Source organism: Macaca thibetana, chromosome 7, assembly GCF_024542745.1.
Source record: "Macaca thibetana thibetana isolate TM-01 chromosome 7, ASM2454274v1, whole genome shotgun sequence".
Lineage (NCBI taxonomy): Eukaryota > Metazoa > Chordata > Mammalia > Primates > Cercopithecidae > Macaca > Macaca thibetana.
This window is the reverse complement of record NC_065584.1, coordinates 65,794,451-65,822,127: the sequence shown is the minus strand read 5'-3', so window position 1 is coordinate 65,822,127 and position 27,677 is coordinate 65,794,451. Positions and strand designations below refer to the sequence as shown.

Below are 27,677 nucleotides of genomic sequence, written 5' to 3'. Positions count from 1 at the left end.
CTCTCTCTGTCTCTCTCTCTCTCTCTTAAAATTACCTTTTGTATACTTTCTTTACGACTGTGAGAGTATCACTTACATTTCCTAAATTCAGTTTTATCATATAAAATGGTAATAAAGTAACTATATGCAGTTGTGCAAGTATTAAATAGAATTTGGGATAAGTACATAGTATGGCAAGTCCATTTTAGCTTTCTAATGTAAGCTAACAAAATTAATATATATTGAATAAGTTTATTTTATTTTATTTTATTTTATTTTATTTTATTTGTGTCAAGGTCTCATTCTGTTGCACAGGCTGAAGTGCAGTGGGATGATCAAAGCTCACTGAAGCCTCGAACCCCTGGACCCAAGCTATCCTGCGGCTTCAGGCTCCTGAGTACCTGGGATCACGGGTGCAGAATACTATGCCTTGCTAATAAATTTTCAAAATGACATAAAATATCTTTTTATGCAGCCTTCACCTCAATTTTAGAAAGCAATGAATATCTGGAATATTTGCATATCTACAAGTCAGAGAAGGCACAAGTTAGAGAAGCCATGATCATGACAAATTCTGTTTCCTCATCTATAAAATAAAGAAATTATTACTTACTTTGTGTTTACCTATCTTCAATAAATGATAGCTATTATTTTTTAAATTGTTTGGTTTGTATAAGTAATTGGTCTCTTATGTGGAGTTAATTTATGCAAATAATGTTTATGTAAATTTATATCATGGTACAAATACGTGTGTGTGTGTGTGTGTAGATATACACATGCACATGTTGAGAACAAAAATTACAGGATACTATATTAAGAACTCAGAAACCAATTAGGACTATGCAAATTTAAATATCAAAGTATAATAAGTCAACATTTTTGTAGTTGGCCATCTATTTTAATTGTTTAAATACCTGTTTTACACAGATCCTCACTCTCTAAGTTTGGTAGATTCCTGCAATGCGCCTTGTATATGTTGCAGTTGCTAAATACATCTTCCTGAAAATATTAATGAAAGGATAAATTGATTGATGCATGGGTGAATTTTAATAATTTATTACATTCAGTGTACTTAGCCATATTACTAGTGACTGTTATAATCAAATACCAAAATGTAATTGTTCTAGGTTATATATATAATATTTTGAGGCCTGAATTTTATAGGTTCAATAATAACATCATTAGTATGTATTTTAATGAAAAATAATGTTATAATGTTAGCGTTTATAGTCTCTCTAGAAAAAAGTTAGACAGAAAACCTAAAATATTTGAAATAAAACTATTAAAGGCATTTCAACATCTCAGCTATATTATAAAATATCCTTTACAATACTGTAGCCATTTAACACATCCTACAAAAACTCATCAACATCAACAGACATTAATCTTTGTCCTCAGGCATTAGTTGAGACGAACGGGCACTAATTGAATTAATAGAGTTCTACTGAATGATGGCAAGGTAGCTATGGAGAAGCCCAATAGCTTTCCTTTAACTCAGCATATGAATTGCTACCATATTGGTTTCTGCAGAGAATAGGCTTTACTCTCAGTTGGCTGTAAAATCTAAATTTGCTTTTATATTCCATCCTGGTTCCCAGAGAAGTACTAATACTCTTAAGCATATGTTATGTAATAGCCATGACAGAAAGATGGATGTAGTGATGGAAAATCATTTTTCAGTTTATGTGTAATAGACTCTTCTTTGTCTGAACAGAATTTGCTTCAAATAACATATAATAAGAAGATATGTAAATATTATCTAAAGAGCTGCAACTGCATCACTATTTGCCGAGTTACAGTTCCACTCGAATATTTAACAAAAACTTGTTTATGTTGCTTATATTTAACTATTTGGAGAAAGCAATAGACAGATCGTGCTTGAAATGGCTTTACTTAACTAGATTAAAAATATAGATAGTATGTTTCATATTTATGAATTTTTAAATTATTAATTCCAGAAAAGTAAGAAAGCTATTCTGACTTTCCATTTACATTGATTTTTTAAAGAAGTAATGTATTAATATAATAAATATGTCAAGGATCAGTTTGTGAACTTGTAGGAAATGAAAACTATGCTTCTTTACATGAGATCTTACCTCCTATTTTTTAATAAACTTTGAAATCTTCACCTTGTCCAAATAACTTGGGAAAAGTCATCAATCACAATTTATATGATTTTTTTTTCATTACTTAGAGGTCTCAAATAGAAGATAGACTTATGGGAGTTGTCCAGATTTTATTCTACACTTACTCTTACTTTCTAAATTACCATATCTGTAGTGATGTATATATGTTGACTGATGATAAAAAGTAAATCAAGCTATGAAATAGGAAATATAATTTAAGTTGCAATGGAATCACCTCATTGAACATATATGCAAAGTTAAGAATATGTATGTTCCTAAAATTCGATTAAGTTTTGATTAACTACAGATAATATGCCCTTTTATATATTCTTCTTCCTTTGGAACAAATATTTAGAAACATAATGAAAAATCACTACTTCCTTTTTTAAAAAAAAAAAAATTTAATCACCTACTCACAATTACTAAAAAGTGGCAAGAATAGCATGAAGAATTTCTGTATACCCTTTACCCAGATCCCCAAATACTCACAAATACTGCCTTTGCTTTCCTCATTTTCTCCTTGTCTTCCTTCTGTTTCCCTCTCTCTCTTTCTGTATATGTGTATTTATATTGTTATATATAAAATTATATATTACATGTTTAAATTGTATACATAACTGATCATATATTATATATTTATATTATAATAGATAGGTGGACAATTAGATCTCCACTTTGATCTGGAATTACCTTTATGAGAGGATTTTGATTTTGAATTCAGTTTCCTTAACAAATGTGATATTGTTTATATTTTCTATGTATCTTGTTGCCTATACGTTTTCATCTATTAGTAGTTTGGTAATTTACATTTTTCAATGAATTTGTCCATTTCATCTATAGTATTGAGTATATATATTGGTATGACAGGGAATTTTGTATTTTCTTATTCTTCTCATTGGCAATTATTAGTTTCTCTCGTTTTTTCTTAATTATCTTGCAGGGATCAATTTTATCAACTTTTTTTTTTTTTTTTTTTTTTTTTTGACAGTCTCACTCTGTTGCCCAGGCTGGAGTGCAGTGGCAATATCTCGGCTCACTGCAAGCTCTGCCTCCTGGGTTCACACCATTCTCCTGCCTCAGCCTCCCCAGTAGCTGGGACTACAGATGCCCACCACCACGCCCGGATAATTTTTCGTATTTTTAGTAGAGACGGGGTTTCACCGTATTAGCCAGGATGGTCTTGATCTCCTGACCTCATGGTCTGCCTGCCTTGGCCTCCCAAAGTGCTAGGATTACAGGCATGAGCCACTGTGCCTGGCCCTCAATCTTTTCTAAAACACAGCTTGTGACTTTATGTATTTTTTCTATTTTTTGGTCTGATTTCTATTTTATACATTTCTGCTCATTCTAATAGTTTCATTTCTTCTATTTACTCTGGTTTATATTTCTTTTCTAGCTTCTTAGGTATCAAGCTTAGATAACTGATTTTAAATCATGTTTTCTTTCTAATAATATATTTAGTCTGAATTACCATAACAATTCAAACACACTACATTTTATACCATAAATTATTATACTTTAATTTCAATTTAATTAATTTAATTTAAGTTAATTTCAATTTAATAGTCTTGCTAAAGTTCTATGAGAATCTAGATAGAATGTGTATTATCTGTTTATTGAAGTTATATTTTATAATTGTAAATTAGGTTAGGTTTGTTGATAGTGCTGTGTAAATCTTTTATAGCTACAGCTCTCTCTTTTTGTTCAGCTTATTCTATCAATTAATAATGAAAGAGAGGAGTTTGTATCTCCAATTGTAACTGTGGATTTAAAAAAATTCCCTTTTTTCTGTCATGTGTCATTTCATGTATTTTGAAGATCTTTTGCTAAGTTCGTGTACATTCAATGTTTTCGTGGTTTCTTGATGAATTGATCCTTTTACTCTATAAAATGCCCATATTTATCTCTGATATACTGTTTGCCTTTTTCTAATTTATAGCCACATCAGCTTTTTATGTTCAGTGTTTTAATGACATATCTTTTTCAGCCTTTTACTTTTAGTTATTCATATCTTTATTTTCAACATGCATTTTTCTGAATGCTTCATGGATGGCCTGGTTATTTTAGGCAGGATAAAAATCTTTGCCTTTAACTTTTACATCCCATTCGTGTTTGAAATTTTTCATGTAGTTTAGGATTAAGTCTACTACCTTGGCAATGATTTTCTATTTTCCCACTGGGTTCATTATTTCTCTTTTCCTTCTATACTGGTGAACTGCTGTTGTTACATCTTGCACAGAATATGAGATAAATTTTTCTTAGATTTTGCCTAGCTGTAAATACTTTTTAATGCATTTTGAAGGATACTTTTATTGGATATAAATTCTAGAGTATATTCTTTTATTCTTTATAAATTTTAAATATATTATTTCATTTTCTTTTGACCTTAATTATGATGAAAATTCAGTTGTAAATTCTACAGTTACCCTCCATGCATGCAATACCTTTTTCTCTGCCTCTTTTAATAAATTTTTATCTTTATATTTGGATTTCAGCCATTTGTTCTTTTGTGCCCAGGTGGTTGTTTGCTGCATTGGTCTTTTTATATTATCAATGTCATCAACTCTGGAATCTCTTCAGGTATTTTTACTTCTACTATTTATTCTGCCCCATTCTCCCTTTCTTTCTGAGAGCGATTAAAATTATGATAATATTAATCATTCAAATATTTTTCCCTCAGATCTAATACTTTTTGTTCTCTCAGGCTTTTTAAATCTGATTTTAGTTTTTGTTTCTATTAATTTATCTTCGGTTACATTTATACTTTTCTTCTGCTCTGCCCAATCTTCTGTTACAAAGATTTTAGATCGTATACATTTAAAAATTGTTTTTCACATCTCTGCTAAAATTTCCCATCAAATCATGCGTGATGTCCCTCTTTTCCTGTAGACACGTTAGAATTTTTATTATAGTAATTTTATGCTTCCTTTGGTAATTGTAATATCTGGGGTGTCTCTGGATCTGCTTCTATTAATCACTTTCTTTTTAATGTTGGTCACTTTTTCTTGCTTCTTCAGGTTTTTATGTGAAGTGAATTCTTACATGTCTAGGAATTTCCTATTTAGTAAGACCTGAGATCTGTGCCCTACGGTGATTTTCGAGATCTATCTCTATTTTACCGATGAATCTTTTGATCTCTAAATTTCTGGAGGCCTCACCACCCTGCTTTAGAGCTCTGGGGCCAGATTTGTTGGTGGCCTAGCAGAATTTTTTTAATCTCAAATCTCACCCCTAGTATTTTTATTTTTCTTTTGGCTGCAGCTACCCATATCTCTTCCTAGAGATATCCTCTAGGAAGCTCTAGGAAGGATTTTTCAGCTGCCCAATGTCACCCTAGGCATTTTGTCGTTAAAATCAGGAGTATTTGTAGGGAGATGAAGGGGACTGAGCTCTCCCACCCCTCCATCAATCCTGATAGATGAAATCCCTGAGGGACTGTATTTTTCTCCCAGTTCCTCTGCATTTTTCCCATTCTTTCCAAGCTGAAAAGCAAGTTTGCCCGAAATGTTTCTTTCAATTTTCCTTTCCTACCTCATTTTTTTTCTCATCTGAAAATAACATGTATCTGAGAGAAATTATCTCTATCCTCTCTCTATTCCCATATTTTTTAAGATAATATTTCTGTTACTCATGAAAGTAACAAGAATGAGATAGGCGTTAATATTTTCTCACTGTTACTATTGGGGCTCTTGTGGATTCTATTTTGTTATATCCAACCACAAATGCATTCTTAAAAGTTTGGTAAAATGTAGGCAGGATTCCTTTTATCCCAAGTTATGTCAGATAGATAGGATGTCCTAGTTTCTATTTTGTTGGTGGGGGAAATAGAGAACAGCTATGTATTTCCTTTTTTTTCTTTTTTTGAGACGGAGGCTTGCTCTGTCACCTAGGCTGGAGTGTAATGGCGTGATCTCCACTCACTGAAACCTCCACCTCCCAGGTTCATGCCATTGTCCTGCCTCAGCCTCCCCAGTAACTGGGACTACAGGTGTGCACTACCACGCCCAGCTAATTTTTGTATTTTTAGTAGAGACGGGTTTTCACCATATTGGCCAGGATGGTCTCGAATTCCTGACCTCGTGATCTGCGCCCCCGTCCCCCGCGCTTCCCAAAGTGCTGGGATTACAGGCGTGAGCCACCACCCCTGGCCATTTCCTCCCTTTTATCAAGGACTGTCACCTCTGGAAGTTAGATTCTTTAAGTTTATTTGTATTCCAAAGGTTATAATGTTGCTATTTTTAAAAATATTATTTGTAGCTTATCCAGCTTATTTTGTTTGCTTAGGATGACAGTGATGGTTTCTTATTACTTTCTATATTTATTCCAGAAATACTATTTATAAACACATTAAAATGAAACAAAAATATTGCATACATATCTACAGATGGTTCATTTCTGTTGTTCTTTAGTCATTTATAAAGTTTCAAGTTTCTTCCATATGTAATTTTCCTTCAACCCAAAGACACTATCCTTTACATTTTCATATAAGTGCAGGTTTGCTTATGAAGAAACTGTTTCTCTTAAAATTTCTTACCTTGTTTTCATCTTTTATGAAAGTATAATCCTACCTAGGTTGCTAGGTTTTCCTTTCTTCATGGAGCACTTTAAAGATGTTTTTCATTATCTTCCATCTCACTTTATTTACAATGAGAAGTCAGTGAGGAGTCAGCAGTTACTTTTGTTTTGTTTACCTTACCTTATTGTAATCCCGTCTTATTTCTATGCCTACATTTAAGATTACTTTTCCTCTGGTTATCTGCAATTTGACGATGATGTGTCTTGGCATGGTTTCATTGTGTTGAGCTTGGATTTATAGATTTTTTTATAACATTCAACAAATTATTTGCTTTTATTTCTTTAAATATATTTCAGACTAACAGCATTCTTCTGATATTGCAATTACATATGTGTTTGACTTCTTAACATCGTTCCACAGGTCATTGGATTTTTGTTCCTTTTCCTTTCATCCCTTTTTATCAGTATTACAGCATGGTTTGTACCTATTACTCTGCCTCCACTTACATAGATTACCAGAGCCCTTCTTCAATAACTGCCTTTTCGTTAGGATACTGCTCCACAAATTCAAGCCACCTGAGACTCTGTGCTCTCCAATCTTTGTCTTTTCAGTTTAACAAGACTATTTATACGTTGCCTTGTTCCCCCTTCTTGTGCTGTGATTTGGAAAATGTCTCCGGGGATAATTATAGAATTCATTTTTAACTCACTATCTCAAGGATCACGGTTCTGTATTTATTCATTTCCAATGTCTAAAACTTGTTGTTTTATATATTTTTGTAATTTTATTTGTTAATGCTTGTTTTGGAAAGGCTAGTTTAATACCAATTAGTAATGAACAGAAGATTATATCTTTATTTGTTGATAATGATCATTTTTATTAACTAGATCACATTTCATATGGCATCAAATAGGTGTTGTGCCGGACACCTCTTAACCTCAGTAGGAAGGATCCAGGTTCAAGAAGCGGAAGAAGAGACCCAGAGCCAGCAAGTGAGATATGGGGTTTGATTAGGGGATTACATACAGGGAAGAGTCCAGTGGTCACAGGCTGGACAACATATCTGCATTACGTAGAGTCCAGTGGTGGCAGGCTGGTCAGGAAAAACACAACTGCTTGCAATTTCTATAGCATTTAACAAGCTCCCCACCACCACTTAACGATCTCCACCCGGCAGCCTCCGTAACCCAAAATCCAGGGCATTAATCCCCTGTACAGCCCATGTTCCATTGGACAGGTTGGGGGTTCAGATGTTTCTCATAGACAAGGAATGAATCTCCGGACTGGCCACTCCTGGATTCCCTGGCTCAGGACACACTTTCAGGTGCCTCTGCAATCTGGGGTCGTTCTAAGGATATGTTTAAGTTATTGCTATCAGGGGCTTTTACTTTACAAAAGGCATTAAATAATTAAAAGTCATAAAATATGCTTTAATTAGAAAACTAGGCATGATATTTCCAGGATGATTTCATATTTATATTAAATTGAAAACATGTATGATTTTCTACAGCTATTTTCACCCATGGTTTTTAAAATTTCATGCAACGGCCTGAGTAAGGTAGCTCCTTTCTGGACTCGCAGCACTTTGGGAGGCTGAGGCAGGAAGATTGCTTGAGCCCAGGAGTTTGAACCCTGTCTCAAAAAAAAAAAAAAAAAAAAAAAAAAAAAATTACCCTAGGGTGGTGGCACTTATCTGTAGTTCCAGCTACTCAGAAGGCTGAGGTGGAAGGATCCTTTGAGCTGGGGAGGTTGAAGCTGCAGTGAGCCATGATCACACCACTGTACTCCAGCCTCCAAGTTGGGTGACAGAGAAAAACTTTGCCTCGAAAAAAAAAGAGAAAAAAACTTGATGCAACATATGAGAACTTTTAATCACATATATGCTATTATTATTTTTGAGGATTGATTTCAATAGCATATACACAAGGTCAAACAGAAAAATGAAAATTGTCAAAGTGTTTATTTAAAATTAAATTTCGATAAATATACATTCATTAAGATTTTAAAAAAAGGAAAACTGAATATAATATCTTGTTGAACATACTGTTAAGTGAAACCACTGATGGCTGCTTCCCAGAAATTATCTTTAAAAATCCACATTTATAACCAATAAAATATTTTAATATTTAGGGAACTCAGAGCTATTGTGGTAAGCATTCAACTTTGTTATTTTTGAGCATAAGATTTTTGCATTTTCAGTTAAGATGTGAAGATTGGCTGGGCACAGTGGCTCATGCCTGTAATCTCAGCACTTTGGGGGCTGAGGCGGGCGGAACACCTGAGGTCAGGAGTTCGAAACCAGCCTGCCCAGCATGACAAACCCTGTCTCTACTAAAAATACAAGAATCAGCTGGGCATGGTGGCAGGCGCCTGTAATCCTAGCTACTTAGGGAGGCTGAAGGGTAATCACTTGAACCCGGGAGGTGGAAGTTGCAGTGAGCCAAGATCACGCCACTGCACTCCAGCCTGGGCAACAATGATAGATTCATCTCAAAAATAAAATAAAATAAAATAAAATAATAAAATAATAAAAAAGTGAAGGTTGATCTATGTCAAGATAGTTTGTAAAGTTAAAAAAATTAATCAAGAATTTGTTGTCTTCAAGGTCATGCTGCAAGCTAACAAATACTGGTTTTTTATTGTTTCCATTGAGGCTACTGAATTGACCTACTTACAAATCTTCAAATATGCCTCTAATTTTTTAGATATCTTTATGTAACAAAATGTCCTTCAGGGTCTAGGGTATGTTCTCCTGAACTCCCAGGCCTAGAATCTCAGCCATATATCTATTTTGGTTCACCCATGGAGTACCCTGGACATACTTAAAAAATGGCACTTAGTTTGCAGAGTTATAATAATCTTTTGACTGCTTTGTTTTTCCCACTTGATTTTAAATCCCATGAAACTATCAATGGTGTATGATTCATCCCTATTGCCCATTATGGCCTTTACTACAGAATAAATATTAATTCTTGTTAAGCAAACAAGTGGAATTACTTCTCTATTCTACATTGCATACAAATATTATTTTAGTAGGAATATGAATATGAATTAAATCATTGGATGCTAACATTCTATTTTGTGTCTTCTGTTACAGGCTCTTAAATCTGATCTACAATGGAAAAAATTCTTTTTTATCTGTTTTTCATTGGCATAGCAGTGAAAGCTCAGATCTGTCCAAAGCGTTGTGTCTGTCAGATTTTGTCTCCTAATCTTGCAACCCTTTGTGCCAAGAAAGGGCTTTTATTTGTTCCACCAAACATTGACAGAAGAACTGTCGAACTGCGGTTGGCAGACAATTTTGTTACAAATATTAAAAGGAAAGATTTTGCCAATATGACCAGCTTGGTGGACCTGACCCTATCCAGGAATACAATAAGTTTTATTACACCTCATGCTTTCGCTGACCTACGAAATTTGAGGGCTTTGCATTTGAATAGCAACAGATTGACTAAAATTACAAATGATATGTTCAGTGGTCTTTCCAATCTTCATCATTTGATACTCAACAACAATCAGCTGACTTTAATTTCCTCTACAGCATTTGATGATGTCTTCGCCCTTGAGGAGCTGGATCTGTCCTATAATAATCTAGAAACCATTCCTTGGGATGCTGTTGAGAAGATGGTTAGCTTGCATACCCTTAGTTTGGATCACAATATGATTGATAACATTCCTAAGGGGACCTTCTCCCATTTGCACAAGATGACTCGGTTAGATGTGACATCAAATAAATTGCAGAAGCTACCACCTGACCCTCTCTTTCAGCGAGCTCAGGTACTAGCAACCTCAGGAATCATAAGCCCATCTACTTTTGCATTAAGTTTTGGTGGAAACCCCTTGCATTGCAATTGTGAATTGTTGTGGTTGAGGCGTCTGTCCAGAGAAGATGACTTAGAGACCTGTGCTTCTCCTCCACTTTTAACTGGCCGCTACTTTTGGTCAATTCCTGAAGAAGAGTTTTTGTGTGAGCCTCCTCTCATTACTCGTCATACACATGAGATGAGAGTCCTGGAGGGACAAAGGGCAACACTGAGGTGCAAAGCCAGGGGAGACCCTGAGCCTGCAATTCACTGGATTTCTCCTGAAGGAAAGCTTATTTCAAATGCAACAAGATCTCTGGTGTATGATAACGGAACACTTGACATTCTTATAACTACTGTAAAGGATACAGGTGCTTTTACCTGCATTGCTTCCAATCCTGCTGGGGAAGCAACACAAATAGTTGATCTTCATATAATTAAGCTCCCTCACTTACTAAACAGTACAAACCATATCCATGAGCCTGATCCTGGTTCTTCAGATATCTCAACTTCTACCAAGTCAGGGTCTAATACAAGCAGTAGTAATGGTGATACTAAATTGAGTCAAGATAAAATTGTGGTGGCAGAAGCTACATCATCAACGGCACTACTTAAATTTAATTTTCAAAGAAATATCCCTGGAATACGTATGTTTCAAATCCAGTACAATGGTACTTATGATGACACCCTTGTTTACAGGTAAGAAAAATTAAGCAAATTTATATACTTACCATGCATCTTAGTGTAGAACTTGTTAATGTACTACTGATTTTTTTTAATTGGCAGTGCTCTTCTGTTTTGTAATTCCGTATTTTAAAGTGCATAGTGTAAGCTTTGAAAAAGGTGGTAATACAAGTGGGGAGATATTTTGAATGGTATTATTTTTAGAGAGTTCAACTTATATTTAATATTATGCTTACTTACTTTTTTTCCCCCTCATCTAAGAGATGTGACTATCAGAGGACAAGACTGATTTATAATAAAAATTCAAAAACATACCAGAACTTACACATCCAAATGAGTGTTCTTTCCTTCAAGGAAGTCATGTTGGGAGGCTATACCATTATCCCAATGATGCTGCCATTGCTCAAAGCACTTTTGGAATTATCTTTAGAACCTTCATCATACTATTTTGAATATCCTCAGTGGTGGCAAATCTTCGTCTTTTGAGGGTGAATTTGAATTTTGGAAACAAGCAAAAGCCATTTGGAGTCAAGTCTTGTGAATAAGGTGGGTGATCAAGATGGGTATTGCCATTTTTGGTCAAAAATAGGATGTAACTATAAAATAATGAGACTGATTTTTTGAGTGATTAAGGGGTGTGTGTGTGTGTGTGTGTGTGTGTGTGGTTGTGTTGTCTCACGTGTACTGGTTCTAAGAGAGTTCCAAAAAGAAACATTATAAATAATTTGAGCAGTGAAAGTATCACTGGAATTAGGTATGTAATATCCAAGTAAGGATGATGATGGGGAATTTGCACCTACTAAAGAATTTCTGGTATGTTTTTCTAAAGTTCAGCCTCATTGATTTATAGTCACATCTTGTCCAATTTTCTGTTTAAAAGACATATTTTTATCCTTTCATATAATTGAGAGACTTACTATGCCCTGGGAAATGATGCAAAACCATGGCTTTGAAATATATATAATATACACACACACACACACACACACACACACATATATAATATATATATATATATAATGTTTAAGATATTCAGAAATCAGATCAGATCAGTTCCTATGTCCCCAGGTGAATTATTCAATATAATTGATTTTCATTCCTGTATGGAAATTAGAGTAATTTTTTTTTTTTTTTTTTTAAAGCATGGACTAGTAGGCAAAATTAAACCTATCCTAGCTAGCCATGTGATCAACCCGGGGCAGGATTCTACCTGGCTGAGTTTCAATTCCTCGTTATTACAAGGGAGAAATTATCCCTTCATCACTAAATATGTGGGGACGTGGACTATGATACATGTATATTAACTTTAAGTAATTTGCTCTTGTCATACCAGGCTCTTCACATAACCCATGGACTACTGTCAATGACAAATACCCCTCCCCACCCCACACTTTTCTGTAGCTATTGGATATTATATATATTTTAAACATTATCTCTGTGAAATAAGCCAGATTTGATTTTCCAAATTCCAGGATTTTAATCCTGCAATGACAAGTAAAATTTTGTTAAACCGTGAGGAAATTTCTTGAATCCCTGACTTTTTTTTGTCATTTGTAAAATAGTGATAATGCCTGTCTCATAAGGTCATTGTAAAGATTAAATTTTAATGTATACAAAATGCTTAGTAATGCCTGTTGTTTAATTATAAATTAGGTCATATTCAGTTGCTACTGAAGGAACAGAGGAAAATAGACATTAACAAGAAACTTTTAGAAAGTAGTAGATTCACAGATGTCTATAAACTCTTTAATTAATTAATTAATTAATTAATTAATTTTAAGGTAAGGTCTTGCTCTGTCACCCAGGCTTGAGTGCAGTGGCACAATCTCGGCTCACTGCAACCTCTGCCTCCCGGTTTCAAGCAATTCTCCTGTCTCAGCCTGCCGAGTAGCTAGGACTACAGGTGCCCGCCACCACTCCCAGCTAATTTTTATATTTTTAGTAGAGATGGTGTTTCACCATATTGGTCAGGCTGGTCTCAAACTCCTGACCTCAACTGATCCACCCTCATTGGCCTCCCAAAGTGCTGTGATTACAGGCATGAGCCATCGCAGTGAAAGTATCACTGAAATTAGGTGATATTAGATTTGGGCACCACCTAAACTCTTATACTTTATAAATTGTGCTCCGATGGAAATTTGCGGTAGCATAAAATGGAATGAGGGATTTATGCTGTGGTCGACAGGCTTGCCTTGTTCATGTTTCTAGGATAATATTACTTATATGTTTTCATTATCCTCATTTATAGGTAAAAACATAATGGGGTCCAAGTGTTGATGGCATTAAAAAAGGATTAGATTTGTAAAGAAAATACTTTAATCTTAGTAATAATCTTAGTTATTAAATATATATTTACTGGGTGCAATTTCATTTTTTCTGAAATGGAAAATAAATGCTCTGAAATGCGTATCTATTTAGATTTCTAATGTGATTGTCAACATTTTCCCTTCCTTCAAATTTGCTTTTAGTCGTAGATGTATTGTAAGTGCTAAATGGATTTGTTTAGCAGTCAGATAATGTCACAGTCACACCTTTCAAAAGTAATTTATCATCAATGATTTTTTAGCAGTGTTTTTTATTAGGAGTTCTCCTTTGCCAAGCAATGTAATTAGTAAGCTTGTGAAGGCTTGGGGTAGGAACAATTAATATAGTGCAGATGCTGACAAGGACTTTTAGCCATTTTAACTCGGTAAATATGAGATTAGATCATTTTTCAATAATTCATATGTTATAAATGTACTTACCTTAATGAATAGTAAAATGACTCCGAACTAAAGTCGTAGTGACTTTCTGTGTATATGTTTTGTTTTGTTATTACTATTAACACAAATTCCATTGTCCCTCAGAATGATACCTCCTACGAGCAAAACTTTTCTGGTCAATAATCTGGCTGCTGGAACTATGTATGACTTGTGTGTCTTGGCCATATATGATGATGGCATCACTTCCCTCACTGCCACAAGAGTCGTGGGTTGCATCCAGTTTACTACGGAACAGGATTATGTGCGTTGCCATTTCATGCAGTCCCAGTTTTTGGGAGGCACCATGATTATTATTATTGGTGGAATCATTGTAGCATCTGTGCTGGTATTCATCATTATTCTGATGATCCGGTATAAGGTTTGCAACAATAATGGGCAACACAAGGTCACCAAGGTTAGCAATGTTTATTCTCAAACTAATGGGGCTCAAATACAAGGCTGTAGTGTAACGCTGCCCCAGTCCGTGTCCAAACAAGCTGTGGGACACGAAGAGAATGCCCAGTGTTGTAAAGCTGCCAATGACAATGCGATTCAATCTTCAGAAACTTGTTCGAGTCAGGACTCCTCTACCACTACCTCTGCTTTGCCTCCTTCCTGGACTTCAAGCACTTCTGTGTCCCAAAAGCAGAAAAAAAAGACTGGCACAAAGCCAAGTACCGAACCACAGAGTGAAGCTGTCACAAATGTTGAGTCCCAAAACACTAACAGGAACAACTCAACTGCCCTGCAGTTAGCTAGCCGACCTCCCGATTCTGTCACAGAGGGGCCCACATCTAAAAGAGCACATATAAAGCCAAGTAAGTTTCTCACTTTGCCTGCTGAGAGATCCAGAGCAAGGCACGAGTGCTCCCTCGATGGAGAATTAAAGGAATACTATTGTTATATTAACTCGCCGAACACATGTGGACTGTTTTCTAAAAGAAGCATGTCTATGAATGTGATGTTTATTCATTCTGACTGTTCTGATGGTCATAGTGGAAAGGCAACTCTCAAATTCTGAGGGACTACTGAAAAGCTCTGTGTCATTTATTATTTCTTTTCAACGAAAAATCATTTTGAGAACTCACATAGAAAATTGGAATTTGCAATTCTGATGCTGTGCATAAATCAACCTTCTCAGGAACAGTATATATATATACATATATAACTATATATATATGTATTTATGTATATGTATACTGGAAGGAAACATAAATAAAATAATAAGGGAAAAAGCATGACATTGCAGCAGTGCCTTTCCCTATTCTAGGACCAGCTCCTAGGACTAGCAGCAGCAGATTTAAAAAATGAAAATTGTTGTAGAAAAAAGACAGTGTTGCATAAAAAGTGATATGTTCTCTAATTTTACAAAGGACCACCTATGGATAAATGATATTTTTAAAGTAGACTGTATATTTTCTTTCAATGGTAATAGTGTTTCCTTTGTTTTTAGGGAAATGTTGTAGAGAACAACTTCATGTTGCTAAATTATTTAAAATAAAATATTCAATTAGTATACTGAGTTAATGTTAAAATTAGTTCCCTTCGAAACAACATCCTTGGTGCAGGTGCCTTAATGGTAGTAAGATATTTCTCCTCCATGACACACCTTTTTCAGTGGAAAGGGGAAGAAAGTGCAATTTATTTTGCATTTATGAAAACTCTAATCAAGTTTAAGTCACAGGCTACAAATTCCTATGCATCTACATGGACATATGAAGGTGTTTTCGTTCATTTAATACACATTTTCTGAATGAATGAGTTTTATGTTGGTCTTAATGCAAGCTAAAGAGGGAGACATACAAGACTGCCTTTATTAAAGGGGTGTTTATCTTTATCACCAAGTAAAATTTAAAAACTTCTAATGGTGTTCTCATTAGATTTATAAGTCTTATAAAGTCATTGCTCATTAAACAGGCAGTGGATTTTTTTCCCTTTGCACTATAGTTTTGCATTTGAATGTTTTCCTTTTAAAGTAAATGCATTTGCTATTTTAACCAGAAACTGTGATAAATTTAACTAGAAATCATGCCATTTAGTGAGAATACATCATTTTTTAACACAGGATTTTAAATTGAGTAGAAACTAATAATGCTCCTGGGTAATGTGGAATTATTAACAATTTACTGAAATTAAGGTCTATAGATAAATGTTTCTATTCACTCCTTGAAAAACTTAATTATATAATAATTTGAGGGTGTTTTATTAAAGATCTGTAAACAGGTTAACATCAAAGAGGTTTTGTTTTGTTTTGAGAATAAGGCTTACATGAGAACTTAGACCCATTGCTTTACACAAAAGAAATGACATTTTAGCCATAATATCGTAAGATAGGGGCTTTACTGTCTTATGTCAAGTACTCTTTGGGAGTAAGTTAAACACACAGCAAAAGTTTATTAACTTTTTCAGATCACTTGAAATACCACTTGAGATACAAGGGAGAAATGTGGAATTGTTAATTTCCTTATGCTAGAAGCATATACAACAATTTCAGTTACTGGTAACTTGACAAAGCCACATCTTCTCATACACAATGTATCATGATGCCATTCCACAGTATGTAAGATTAAAGTAGTTAGAGATGACTTTCAGTGCTAGTGTTCAAAATAATTATCCAACGGGCTTTTTTTTTTTTTAGGCGTTTGCTAAATCCCTTCTCTGCACTGATTCTTTTTCTAAAAAATTTGCCTTTCACATTTGCGAAGTCTAATTATCCTTCACTGCTCAGTTATTTATTCGTTGTAAGGAATAGATGAAATCACATGTGATAGTAGTTTGCGAAGTCAAAAACAGCACTCAGAGTGAAATGTATTTTCAGCACTATTAATGTAGTAATGCTCTAATTCCAACTAAATATTTTAAATTAACATCAATTGCATAATTCCTCAATAGGTGTTGATTTGCAGAAGCATACTACTTTTTCCCTTCTTAGATTTATCAGCAACATACAAAAGTTTTCAAGACTTGACAAAATGAACCTTCAAAGAATTTCTGGGATTATGAAGGTTGTGATCAAAGATAAGGATGCTCTGAAATCATGCAACATCAGCAAGGTTAACATATGTACTATAAGTTACTGATGAACTTCGTATTTTCCAATATTTTTAAAAATCAATTTCCTACTTATGTTTCTAATGAAAGTTTGATTAAGTATCTTTCATTTCTCATAGACTTTTTAAATTCCATGATATTTAATCATATGATATTTATTTTGTTTGACTAACACCATTGAAAATCATTTAATGTTATTTAATATATTTGTAATATGATCATTTTTACAATATTTAAACCAAATGCTTGAACACTTGTTCTTAAAAATAATAGAAAGGTGAGTATCTGGCCTGATATTTTGCCCTTCAAGAAGTCTACATTTTGAGAGATTAACAAAAGACTGACTTATCAAGAAGGTCAATTTTTTTTTGTATTTGTTTATAAACATATGAAGAAATTTTTGCTTAAAGTAATTGCAGTGTGAAGTGACTGAAAAGTAAGTCTACGGAAAAGTTGGGGATAATATTACCTATCCTGATGTCTGAAACGTAATTTTTGCTTAGGTGAATAAATGAGTAAATGAATAGATAAATATGGCCAGGGAGTAAGGTGTGGAAATAAGAGTTTTCATTAGTTAGTACAATACAGATTTGTGATCTAAATATTATATTACCATAAGCAACAAATTCTCTGTCCTTTTCTTGTTTTGCTTTCTGTCATTCATTATTTTATTTCTCATTTAAACAGTCATATATATGTGATCTGAAGCATCTGGTTTGCTGTTTGTTGTTTCTGACTATATGAAGATTATGTATACTTATATGTTATTTTTGCTTCCTCATTCTTAATTATTTTTCTTTTATTTTTGTCATTTTACATTATAGTTTCAGCTTGTTCAATGTGAGAACAAACAAAATAATGTGTTTCCTGTTATGCATGTATTAACGATGTTTACTTCAAACATTTTTTTAAATTGTATTCCTGCATTATTTTTGTTCCTTTCAAATAATTGTCCCCCAATTGAAAATGCAAAGCTATTATTACCCTAGTGTCATAAAGGGATAATGAAGCATCTAACGTGGCCCCACATTTTAAAAAGCAGTATATTTTAGTTTGATGGATATTATTTATTTTAAGTCTACAAATATATAAATACATAAAAACATCAAATACAACAATTTAAAGTAGACATAGTGGCCGGGCACGGTAGTTCACACTGTAATCCCAGCACTTTGAGGGCCCAACATGGGCAGATCACTTGAGGTCAGAGTTCGAGAACAGCTGGGCTAACATTGTGAAACCCTGTTACTAGTAAAAACACACACAAAAATTAGCTGGGGGCGTGGTAGGAGTCTGTAGTCCCAGCTACTCAGGAGGCGAAGGTGGGAAAAATCGCCTGAGCCCGGGAGGTGGAGGTGGCAGTGAACCGACATCCCGTCACTGCATTCCAGCCTGAGTGACGGAGAGAGACTCTGTCTCAAGAAGAAAGAAAAAAAAAATAATAATTAATTAATTAATTAATAAAGTAGACACAGTAACACTCAAACTGTGGCCAATTTATTCCCCCCCCCCCTTTTTTTTTGTAACCATTAAAGGAGTCAGTGGAGGTCTTAGTAAGTTGTTTCATGCTTTAAAACAGTGGGTTTTTACCTGCTTTGTAGATATATTTTACTTAAAATTTGGGAATATAAGTTTTGAACCATTCTAAGAAATCTCTAAACATAGTAAGTCTAATCTTTGAAAGATGCATACTTTTCTCCACAAATTTGTAAACAATTAAAAAGCATAAATGTGTTCCATTTGTCTCCAGAAATCTTTTTCTTCAAGTTTTGTAATGTATTTTCTCTTTAATTTAAAGTACTTGCATCCAATATAAATTTTACTATTTTATTTGCTTGTGTTTTTGAAAATAAAATACATCATTTATAAAGCTGAAAACTTTAAAAGTTGCCCTAAAATTTACATCAGCCGCCTTTTAGTTCTTAAATTTAAGTTTTTCTCTTTCATTATAGCAATAAACTTATGATTTTTTTTAATTCCAATAGTTTAACAAAACCATAAACATAAAGTATCATCTTTTGGGTAGAATTGTGAAGCATATGAGACATTTCTTAAGGAGACAGCAAATACAAGCCATTGTCTTCTCAGCATAGTTGATTTCCAGTTGCATTTTATAATGCTGAGAAAACAATGTTCATTTATGTTAGACAGAATGGAGACTATCTACTATCTTTCCCTTGCTCAGCCTTCCCTCGTTCCAAGAACAGTCCAGTGATTTTACTTTAACAATGTATGCTTCTGTGTGAGTGTGAAGTGTTTTGAGAAAAGGACTTCTGCACAGAGGTGGATTGTATGTGAAAAGGATATTTTTCTTATCCTCTTATGTTGCTGATAATAACACTTTACCTTATAATGTTAATGATATTTAAGTAAATTTATAGACAAGAAATATGTCATTTTTGAAATGGCATTGAGAAAAGAATAATCAAAATTAGTGTTTGAATTTTTACTTTCAAAGGACAGATTGCCCAGTCTTTTTCTTCCCGTGCTAGATAAATACATGCTGGGATTGTGAATAAAATTAGTTTGTTCACATCTTTATTATTTATGTATTTATTTATTATTATATTTTTCCACAGAAACAATCAATTCATGTAGCAGGGTAAAGAAGACCACTTAAAATAAAAAGAGTGGTAGGCCGGGCGCAGTGGCTCGTGCCTGTAATCCCAGCACTTTGGTACGCCGAGGCAGGCAGATCACGAGGTCAGGATATCGAGACCATCCTGGCCAACATGGTGAAACCCCCATCTCTACTAAAATTACAAAATATCAGCTAGGCATGGTGGTGCGCACCTGTAATCCCAGCTACTCGGGAGGCTGAGGCAGGAGAATCATTTGAACTCCGGACTCAGAGGTTGCAGTGAGCCAAGATTGTGCCACTGAACTCCAGTCTGGTGACAGAGTGAGACTCTCTCTAAATAAATAAATAAATAAATAAATAGTGGTAAACATATTGTTGTGATTGAGCAATCCTAAAAATGTGGTGTTATCTGAAGAGGGATATAAAAAGTAACAATTTATAACCAGGAGTATATTTAAGTAGTAAATTACCTCATTAAGGTACTGTTAATGCATTGGGGATTTCATCAAATTATACAGATACTCAACAGAACAAAATAATCACTGATTACTCTGGTAAGTGTAATGGTACACATAAAATCATTGTCTTCTGATTATGTTCATCACTTTCAAAGTCAAAATTTAGGAACTAAAGTTAACATTGAATAAATATATACATCACATACATTTGTATAAATATATATGTGCTCAACAAATATCTGTCTATATACTTATTATATAGACATATAAATATTTATATTCATAACATTAATCAGCTAAAATCGTAATTTTGTGTCCTGCAATATAGATTGAATTGTAATTACTATGAAAAACATAGATTTAAATGGACTGGCTAGAGAACTTCTCCCAGAAAAACTGTAAAAATTATACCTGTTACTTATCAGGTGACAATAGAATATAAAGTACAAATTTAATTTTCTGCATTTTTTAATGATAACCATCTCTACAACCTATTTTCATCCATTTCAAACTTGGTGATTGTTATGTTCATGATGTCTGAAAACAAAAACAAAATATTTTCACATTCATTCAGGAATAAGCCATGACGGCCCTTTCATTTAAAGTACTTGTGTTTGGAAGTAGTTGAACATTTAACCTTACCTGACACATAGGCTATGTACATAGGTTTCTGCTCTGGCATATGTCTAATAAATAAATATTTGAGTAAAGTCAATGAGGTTATGAAATATACTATGTTGGCTATTGGCTCTACCATAATTCAATTCTGTAATCATTTTTTCATCTATAATGTGAACATCTATTATGATTTTATGTAAAATCTAATCTCCAAAGGCCATTGTATATTTACATGAATATTTGTGCTGAAAGTTTTGTAAAAAACAATTTATCTCAGTCTCGTGACACTCAGCTGTGAATCCTAAGAAGGACTTAACCTTTACCTTAGGACTTAAGTTTTCTATCATGTGTCACTTCTCAATGATTAGACGTATTTGCTTGAAAATAATGCATTTTGGAAAAAATAGAATGTTTGCTGCACAGGTTTATGTAATGGTATTAAATTTGTATAGGCAATTGGAACCTACATATAAACATTTAAAGGAAAGATGTTTGTATTGAGATTGCTAGTGTCTTACATGAGTATGAACAGGTACTTGTTAAAACATTAGCTATTATTTGGGGAGTGGGTATTGAATGATGGTTAATATTGTAAATGATTATTTTATACTCCATATGGTGCACATAGTTAAACTATATTTTCTGCTTTGAATTCTTTTTCCCTTGATGTATTTTTGCATATTATTCATATGAATCTTTATACATAAAATGTCAACTGTAAGAAAGAAAATGAACAGAAACTTGATTATCTTATTGAACTCTGTCACGAATACCAAATCCATATTGAAAATCACTCATTTTAGTTATTAGAATAACATTTTTGAAAACTATGTTTTTAAGCATCAGGAATAAGAAAGTAGTCACAGAGACCTGAAATATTATAAAAGTCAATTGCAATTAACCCATGAACTGGTAAGTTTTTTTAAAAAAATCTTTAGATAAATCTTTGCTAATTCTTGGTATGAAGTCTTACCAAGATTTCATAAGAAGTTTTTAAAATCTATTTCTTTTAAAAAATGAATTGTTTATGACACTGAACATTTTATTCCCAGATGCTTTGCTGACTAATGTTGACCAGATTGGCCAGGAAACACAGGTGAGATTCTTATTTCCTGTAACATACTTCAACACTTAAATGAGTATACACTTTTTATAAATTAATTTTAAGTAATTAGTTTGCTAATATGTGTAGCTTACTGAAATTTTCTTTTAAAATTTACTTATAATTCTCAACAGTACAGACTGAAGTTTAGTTTACTTAAATGAATTCACAGTTTCTAAATTTAGAGATATTTTGGGTTAACTAAACATCTCTGCTTTGTTCTGTAAGAAATAAAGTTAGTAATAATAGTGATGCATGCAACTTTGGAGTCAGTCTTATAATCATACATGATACAATGTGCATTTTTACAAATATTTCCAAATGTGAAGACAGTACCTTGATAAGAATGTATTTACTCCTATCCTTGACCTCCACATCCTAATAAGAGCTGAGATGACACATTATGCCTCATTGAAAACAGATGTACAGAAGCGTTTCGCTGTTATCTAAAATGAATGAAGCCTCTTTAAAATGGAGCAAAAGACTGCATATGAAATATTCATGGTATTACTTTTGTCAGCAACCAATTATTCTTCTTGAGTGTTTTTTTTTGGGGGGGGGATGTTTGAAATGAGTATTTGATTCTTGAATTTTAATTGGATCGGAGAGTGTGTTTCCAGAGCAGAGCAGCACTTTAGCAATCTGTTCAAACAGCTGGAAGCATCAGCCATTTGCTTGAGGTTTGGCACACACAAAAATCTCTGCTTTTAACGGTTCTAAAAAAGGCCATTGATTTATTTGCTGGTAGTAAAAATAGGGTCTTGGTTTTTAACATTTTATATTTAAAAGAAAAACAACTTTGTCAATCTTTCAGGATCTTCCCTAACGAATTCCATCCACAAATCAGAATGTTTTCGTGCATCATTTCTTTACTGAATTTAGAATCCCATTCTTATGTTGCAAAAAACAGCAGATGGCTCATTGGAAACACTGAAACAATCAACAGCACAATGTCTGGCACATGTCTGTGTTCTATTGTGTGCATTGAATTGACCTGCATGAAGGTGTCTGGTTTCTCCATCACCCCTTTTCTTCTCTCTCTCAATTTTTAACCTTTCTTCTTATTTCTCTTTCCGTCTCTCTCTCTACCCACCACTCTCTCTCCCTCTTTTGCTCTCTTTCTCTCTTTCATTTTTAAAGTTCATTGATCATGTAACTTTAATAAATCATATCCAGCCAACCTGAAATTTAGGATAGGATACCTTTATATAAGAATTAGGAAACAGATGATTAATCTATAAGGAACACAAGCCAAAATGGTATTAAATGTTGTATCAAAATTTGGAGGCAGGTGAGTAAATGTCTACGTAATTTTTCAGTTATCAATTTGAAGAATTTTCTAAAGATTCACATTTGAAATGGCATATTGAATATTATTTTGCTTATGTATTTATTTTCGTATATTATCAGGAATGGAATTTGGAAAAAGCTAATTTCTTTGAAAGTCTTTGTACTACTAGACATAGCACGAGATTTTGCAAATGTGATACATACATAAGGCTTTTAATAATGACTTTTTATCTTAAGGTAATTAGTAATACAAAAAATAAGAAAATATCATTAAAAATAAATGACTGTCATAACATTATAGAAAACTTCCCTTCATACTTAGGCTACCTTGTGCCTCTTTCTATAAATATTAGCAAGTGAAACAAATCCAGAGACAAATAATAGTTTTAACAAAATTCAGTGGCAATACATCATTCACTTATGAGCCAGCTCCTTGCTACCTTTCTATTATCAGATTTAAGTTACTGTATGACCCCGAGGTAAGTATTCTTGATTCTTGGTAAATGATTTGTGCTATAGCAGGCCTATGTCTACCACCGTGAGCAGACCAAACAGTGATGCTCCTACTGAAGACAGTGTGTGACCTGTGTGTTCTTAGCTTTCTCACAGCCTTTCACATTGTCAGTGTGTGAAGGAACTGAGGTGGAGAGCGGGCAGAGACCCTTTGTGATTGCAACTCTTCAGCTCTGAGTTTTCTGTAGCCAATCATACTGAGGTACCTGTTAAGGTGAATTTTTTTTCTAGGCATAGAGAGTTAAAACACTTATTTCATTTCCATTATTCAGAATATGCCCCATGCCAATTTTCTTTTTTAGAAGCCTTTACGAACGTATATAGAAGTGGAGTAGCCTTGAAATATTTTAATGTATAATGTATAATACAATTCTTTTATAATATAATCATACAATTTTAATCACACTAAAATGAATTGAGAGCAAAGGGGAAAGGAATGATGTATAAAATTAATGCTGATGACTCTACGTGGAAATTGGCACTTATGTATAAATTTTCGTTGTGTTTGGCCAAGATTTTTATCTTTACAATGAACACAGTAAAAAAATAGTTATGCTGTTCGGCAGTTAAGTAAGAAATAATTGAGTAGTTTCCATTTATACTTAAAATGCCTTAAATAAAATGTCTTAAGAAGTGTTTGCTGTATTCTGACGAACAAAATACGTACACATTGTGTGTACGTGTGTGTGTTTTTGTAGCTTTGCACAGAGCTATAGCTTATTCTGTGATTGCTTGCACAGGCCTTTAAGATAATTACTTCCTGATTTTAATAAATTTAACTTGCCATTAGTCCACGTTTAATAACAAGCAAAAATCTAAACTTTGCAATAAAATCTCTGTTCCAGATGAGTACAATTTTTTTAGATAAATAATATACAAATTAATAAAAAGCTAATATTTATTATAAATACATAACAACATTGATAAAACTATGGGAAAGCATAGGGTTAGGAAAATACATAAAATAAGAGCCAAAGAGAAAAGCAAATTTTATACATGATGCAAATATGCTTCCAATATGTTTCCAGGTGAGAGTGATCAATATAAAATATTTGCTTCTGCAGGAGGAGGTTCCTATGAAATTCTTTTCAAGTAAATTTTCTCAAATAGGAGTAATAGAATAAACACATATGTAGGAAACATTTGGATTTGTTTTAATAATTAAGGCATGTTTTAACATATATATTTGAACATTTACCAAATTTAAAAAAAGAAGAGCCTTTGTGTCAGCAATGACCTTTAGAAATCAGCTCCTTGTTTAGACATCCTAGCTATGAAAGATCAAAATATTTCACAGTTCTTAATTACATTGAGAAGAGGGGCAGTAATAAATGTTTTCCCACAATTCATTCGATGTCAGGACATTTTTTCTTCTCTTAATGTTCAGAGAGCTTGCATTTCTTATTTATCTTTTAGTACTGTTAATAAGACTGTCCACAAATTTTTGCATGATATCCACCCACTATTAAATGAGGAAAATAACCAAAACATCCTAAACCTACTACAACTTGATTATTTTTAGTTTTTATAACATTTTTACCATATTTAGTCTGCATTACTTGTATTGTTTGATACTCTTGTAATTTTGTGTTTTATGTTTAGATATTTATGGAATTACTATAGGAGCTACCTATTGATATGTAAATTAAAGTGTTATTTTGGATATTCTATTAAATGGCAATTTTTATTTGGCTCCGTATTATTTAATAATTTTAATACTGCTACATCTTCAGAGCAGACAAACTTTATACTTCACAATATTTTTGTTATTTCCTAATATTCAAAATTAGTAGCATTTATATAAACCGTAATTTCACAGTTTGTTAATATCATTATTTAATGTGAAACTTAAGTAAATCTTTAAGATATGTCAACTTATAAAATCATTAACTTGATACTAAATTAACATTTGCTATCCTGGAACTATTTATTACTTAAAAACTTAAACTAGTTACTTTGTCCACTGTCATTTTCCTCCTAGGTATACTGCAGCTTTTACTATGTTATTACTTTTTGTAACTTGACATTTGATATAGTACCATAACAACTTTTTTGTGTGTCAAAGGGAGTATATCACTTGAAATACACAAAGAGAAAACATGTTGATATTCAATTTTACCAATATGAGCTCTGCAATGAACCAAATAAAGACGAACTTAGTAATATATACCGTTACATTTTTACAGTGATTTTGCAATGTTTTTCTTAGTATATTCCAGGTAAATTATGACAATGATCTCTATATTTCAGTAACTTTTTAAAAAGTAATTCTTTTTTTTTACAAATAACATACACATTGGTCCCTTAACAATCTTCACATATATGGTGCATTTCTTATTAGCTTTCCAAAATTATTATTTTTGCTAAAATCAATTTCACTATTCAGGTTAATTATTTTGAAATATTTTCTTAAATAAATTATCTTTACAGCATTTTACCAACCTTCACATAAAGTTGCCAAATAACCTTTAATATACTTTAATAACTTTATCACATAAAATTATCTAAAGATATTCTACATCAGCATTTTAATATAGAATACGAAATAAATGAATCTCTATTTCATGATTCATTCGTGCCATGCATTTTAAAATTTCCAAATAGAAAATTGTAAACATGCAGTTTTTTTAATGGAAAAGAGAAAATTAGTTGTGCTCATGTATATGAAAGCATATATTTCTCAAAACATTATTTTCCATTTTCATAAAAAGTAGACTTAATTAGAAGTATCTTAAATCCATGAAGACTGATTAGAGGAAAAATATTTTCACAGTTGTATGTGTAAATATTTTTATAAAATGGCTTTTACATTATTTTCTTTCAAAATCATATTTAATTCAAACATGGAGTGACTTTAAGAGTTATTGTGAGTTTTCCATTTATTTTGTTTTGTGGGTGAAAAACTGATTAGTTAAGATGAATAATTTACTACCATTATATGTATAATTAAATATTTGTAAAATTTTAATATCATACACATTTTCTAGCAGAATTTTTTAAATTTATAAGTGGCATGCATTAATAGCTGCAATTATTATTTGTTTATCTTACCTTGAAATTATATATGTGAAAAACAAAGCAAGAGAAAATGACATTTTCCAGTGTAGCTTTGACTTTACATAATTATCTAGACTTCATATACTTAGATTAAAAAAAAATAAGATTTTTTATATATTCACCAATTTGAAGTTACCAACCAACATTTTATATGTTAATATGCATGTTTACATAGTTTCCATGCGTATGTGATATATTTCATGGCAAGAAACTCCTGTTTGGGTACTTACATTTCAGTTACTTTTAGCTTGCTAACACAATGATCTTATTAGCTATGTGTTTTCTTTCTTTCTTTTTTTCCTTTTCCTTTTTCTTTCCTTTCAGAGGTTGGAGTTAATCTGAAGAGCACCACTTCTCCTCTCTCTCCTGAAAAAATTTGCCACTGATATTTTTACTGGATAAAATTCAAAAATGTTTCAATTCACAAAGGCTAATTGTTGAACTGCTGTCCTAGAAGAAACTGTCTACAGGAGCCGAGGTGAAAGTCTCTGATGCTGGCGGAACTGGCTCCATCAGACCATGGTTCATCCTCTTTTAAAACCAATTTTTTTTTCTTCTGGCCTACAAGTTTTTTTTTTTTTTTCCCGAAAGAAAAAAAGCCTACATTGGCATCAAGTTCTGTATCAATCCATCTTACATTGCCGTCCATGATTTAACAGACTGTAGAATCTTGAATAATCTATATCACTTTAACAAATAAATGTTTTACTATGACAGAATTTGCACATTGCCTGATTTGTGAAAGTACCCATTGCTTCAAGTGCGAGTGGTGAAATAATTATTGCAAGAACTAATAATACTGTTTTACATGTAGGCCGTGCAAAACCCTTAAGAGATTACAAGCGGCTTTATAATACTGGAACTATTTATTCCATGATTAGGTGCACCCAGTTCTTTGGGAGGGCGGGACAGCTATTTAAGCAAAGGTATGCTAATTTTATGCCTCAGTATAGGATAAAAAGTGATAAAGGCTCTCTTCTCCTAGTAAAACTTCCAAAATGATCAAGATAGGAATACTATAATTAATCCAAATTGATTCATTGCTTTTCTAGAGAGCCAGGGCAAAAGAGGTTTTAGTAATTACAAGCCTTAAGTGCACATTTCTCCAATTTTGCACAAGTTCAGAGTAAGAACAAAGAATATGCATGTGATTTAATA

At 33.0% G+C, this 27,677-nt stretch overlaps 1 protein-coding gene across 8 annotated transcripts in view; it reads left to right on the top strand.

Moving 5' to 3' along the window:
* The window catches only part of LRFN5 (leucine rich repeat and fibronectin type III domain containing 5), a 286,079-nt gene extending 258,841 nt beyond the window's left edge, over positions 1–27,238 (top strand). For 2 of the 8 annotated variants that reach the window (XM_050798957.1, XM_050798962.1), the window contains 5 exons: positions 276–392; positions 9,719–11,123; positions 13,955–14,667; positions 21,610–21,653; positions 26,844–27,238. In XM_050798957.1, coding sequence (XP_050654914.1) covers positions 9,739–11,123; positions 13,955–14,667; positions 21,610–21,653; positions 26,844–26,861 — 2,160 coding nt within the window. In that variant the 5' untranslated portion in view covers positions 276–392; positions 9,719–9,738 and the 3' untranslated portion in view covers positions 26,862–27,238. Of the gene's footprint in view, positions 1–275; positions 393–4,520; positions 4,686–6,418; positions 11,124–11,369; positions 11,654–13,954; positions 14,668–21,609; positions 21,654–26,843 lie in introns of those variants that run through there. The other 6 variants (XM_050798963.1, XM_050798961.1, XM_050798958.1 and 3 more) reach the window with 6 other exon arrangements.
* Positions 27,239–27,677: the final 439 nt, after the last annotated feature.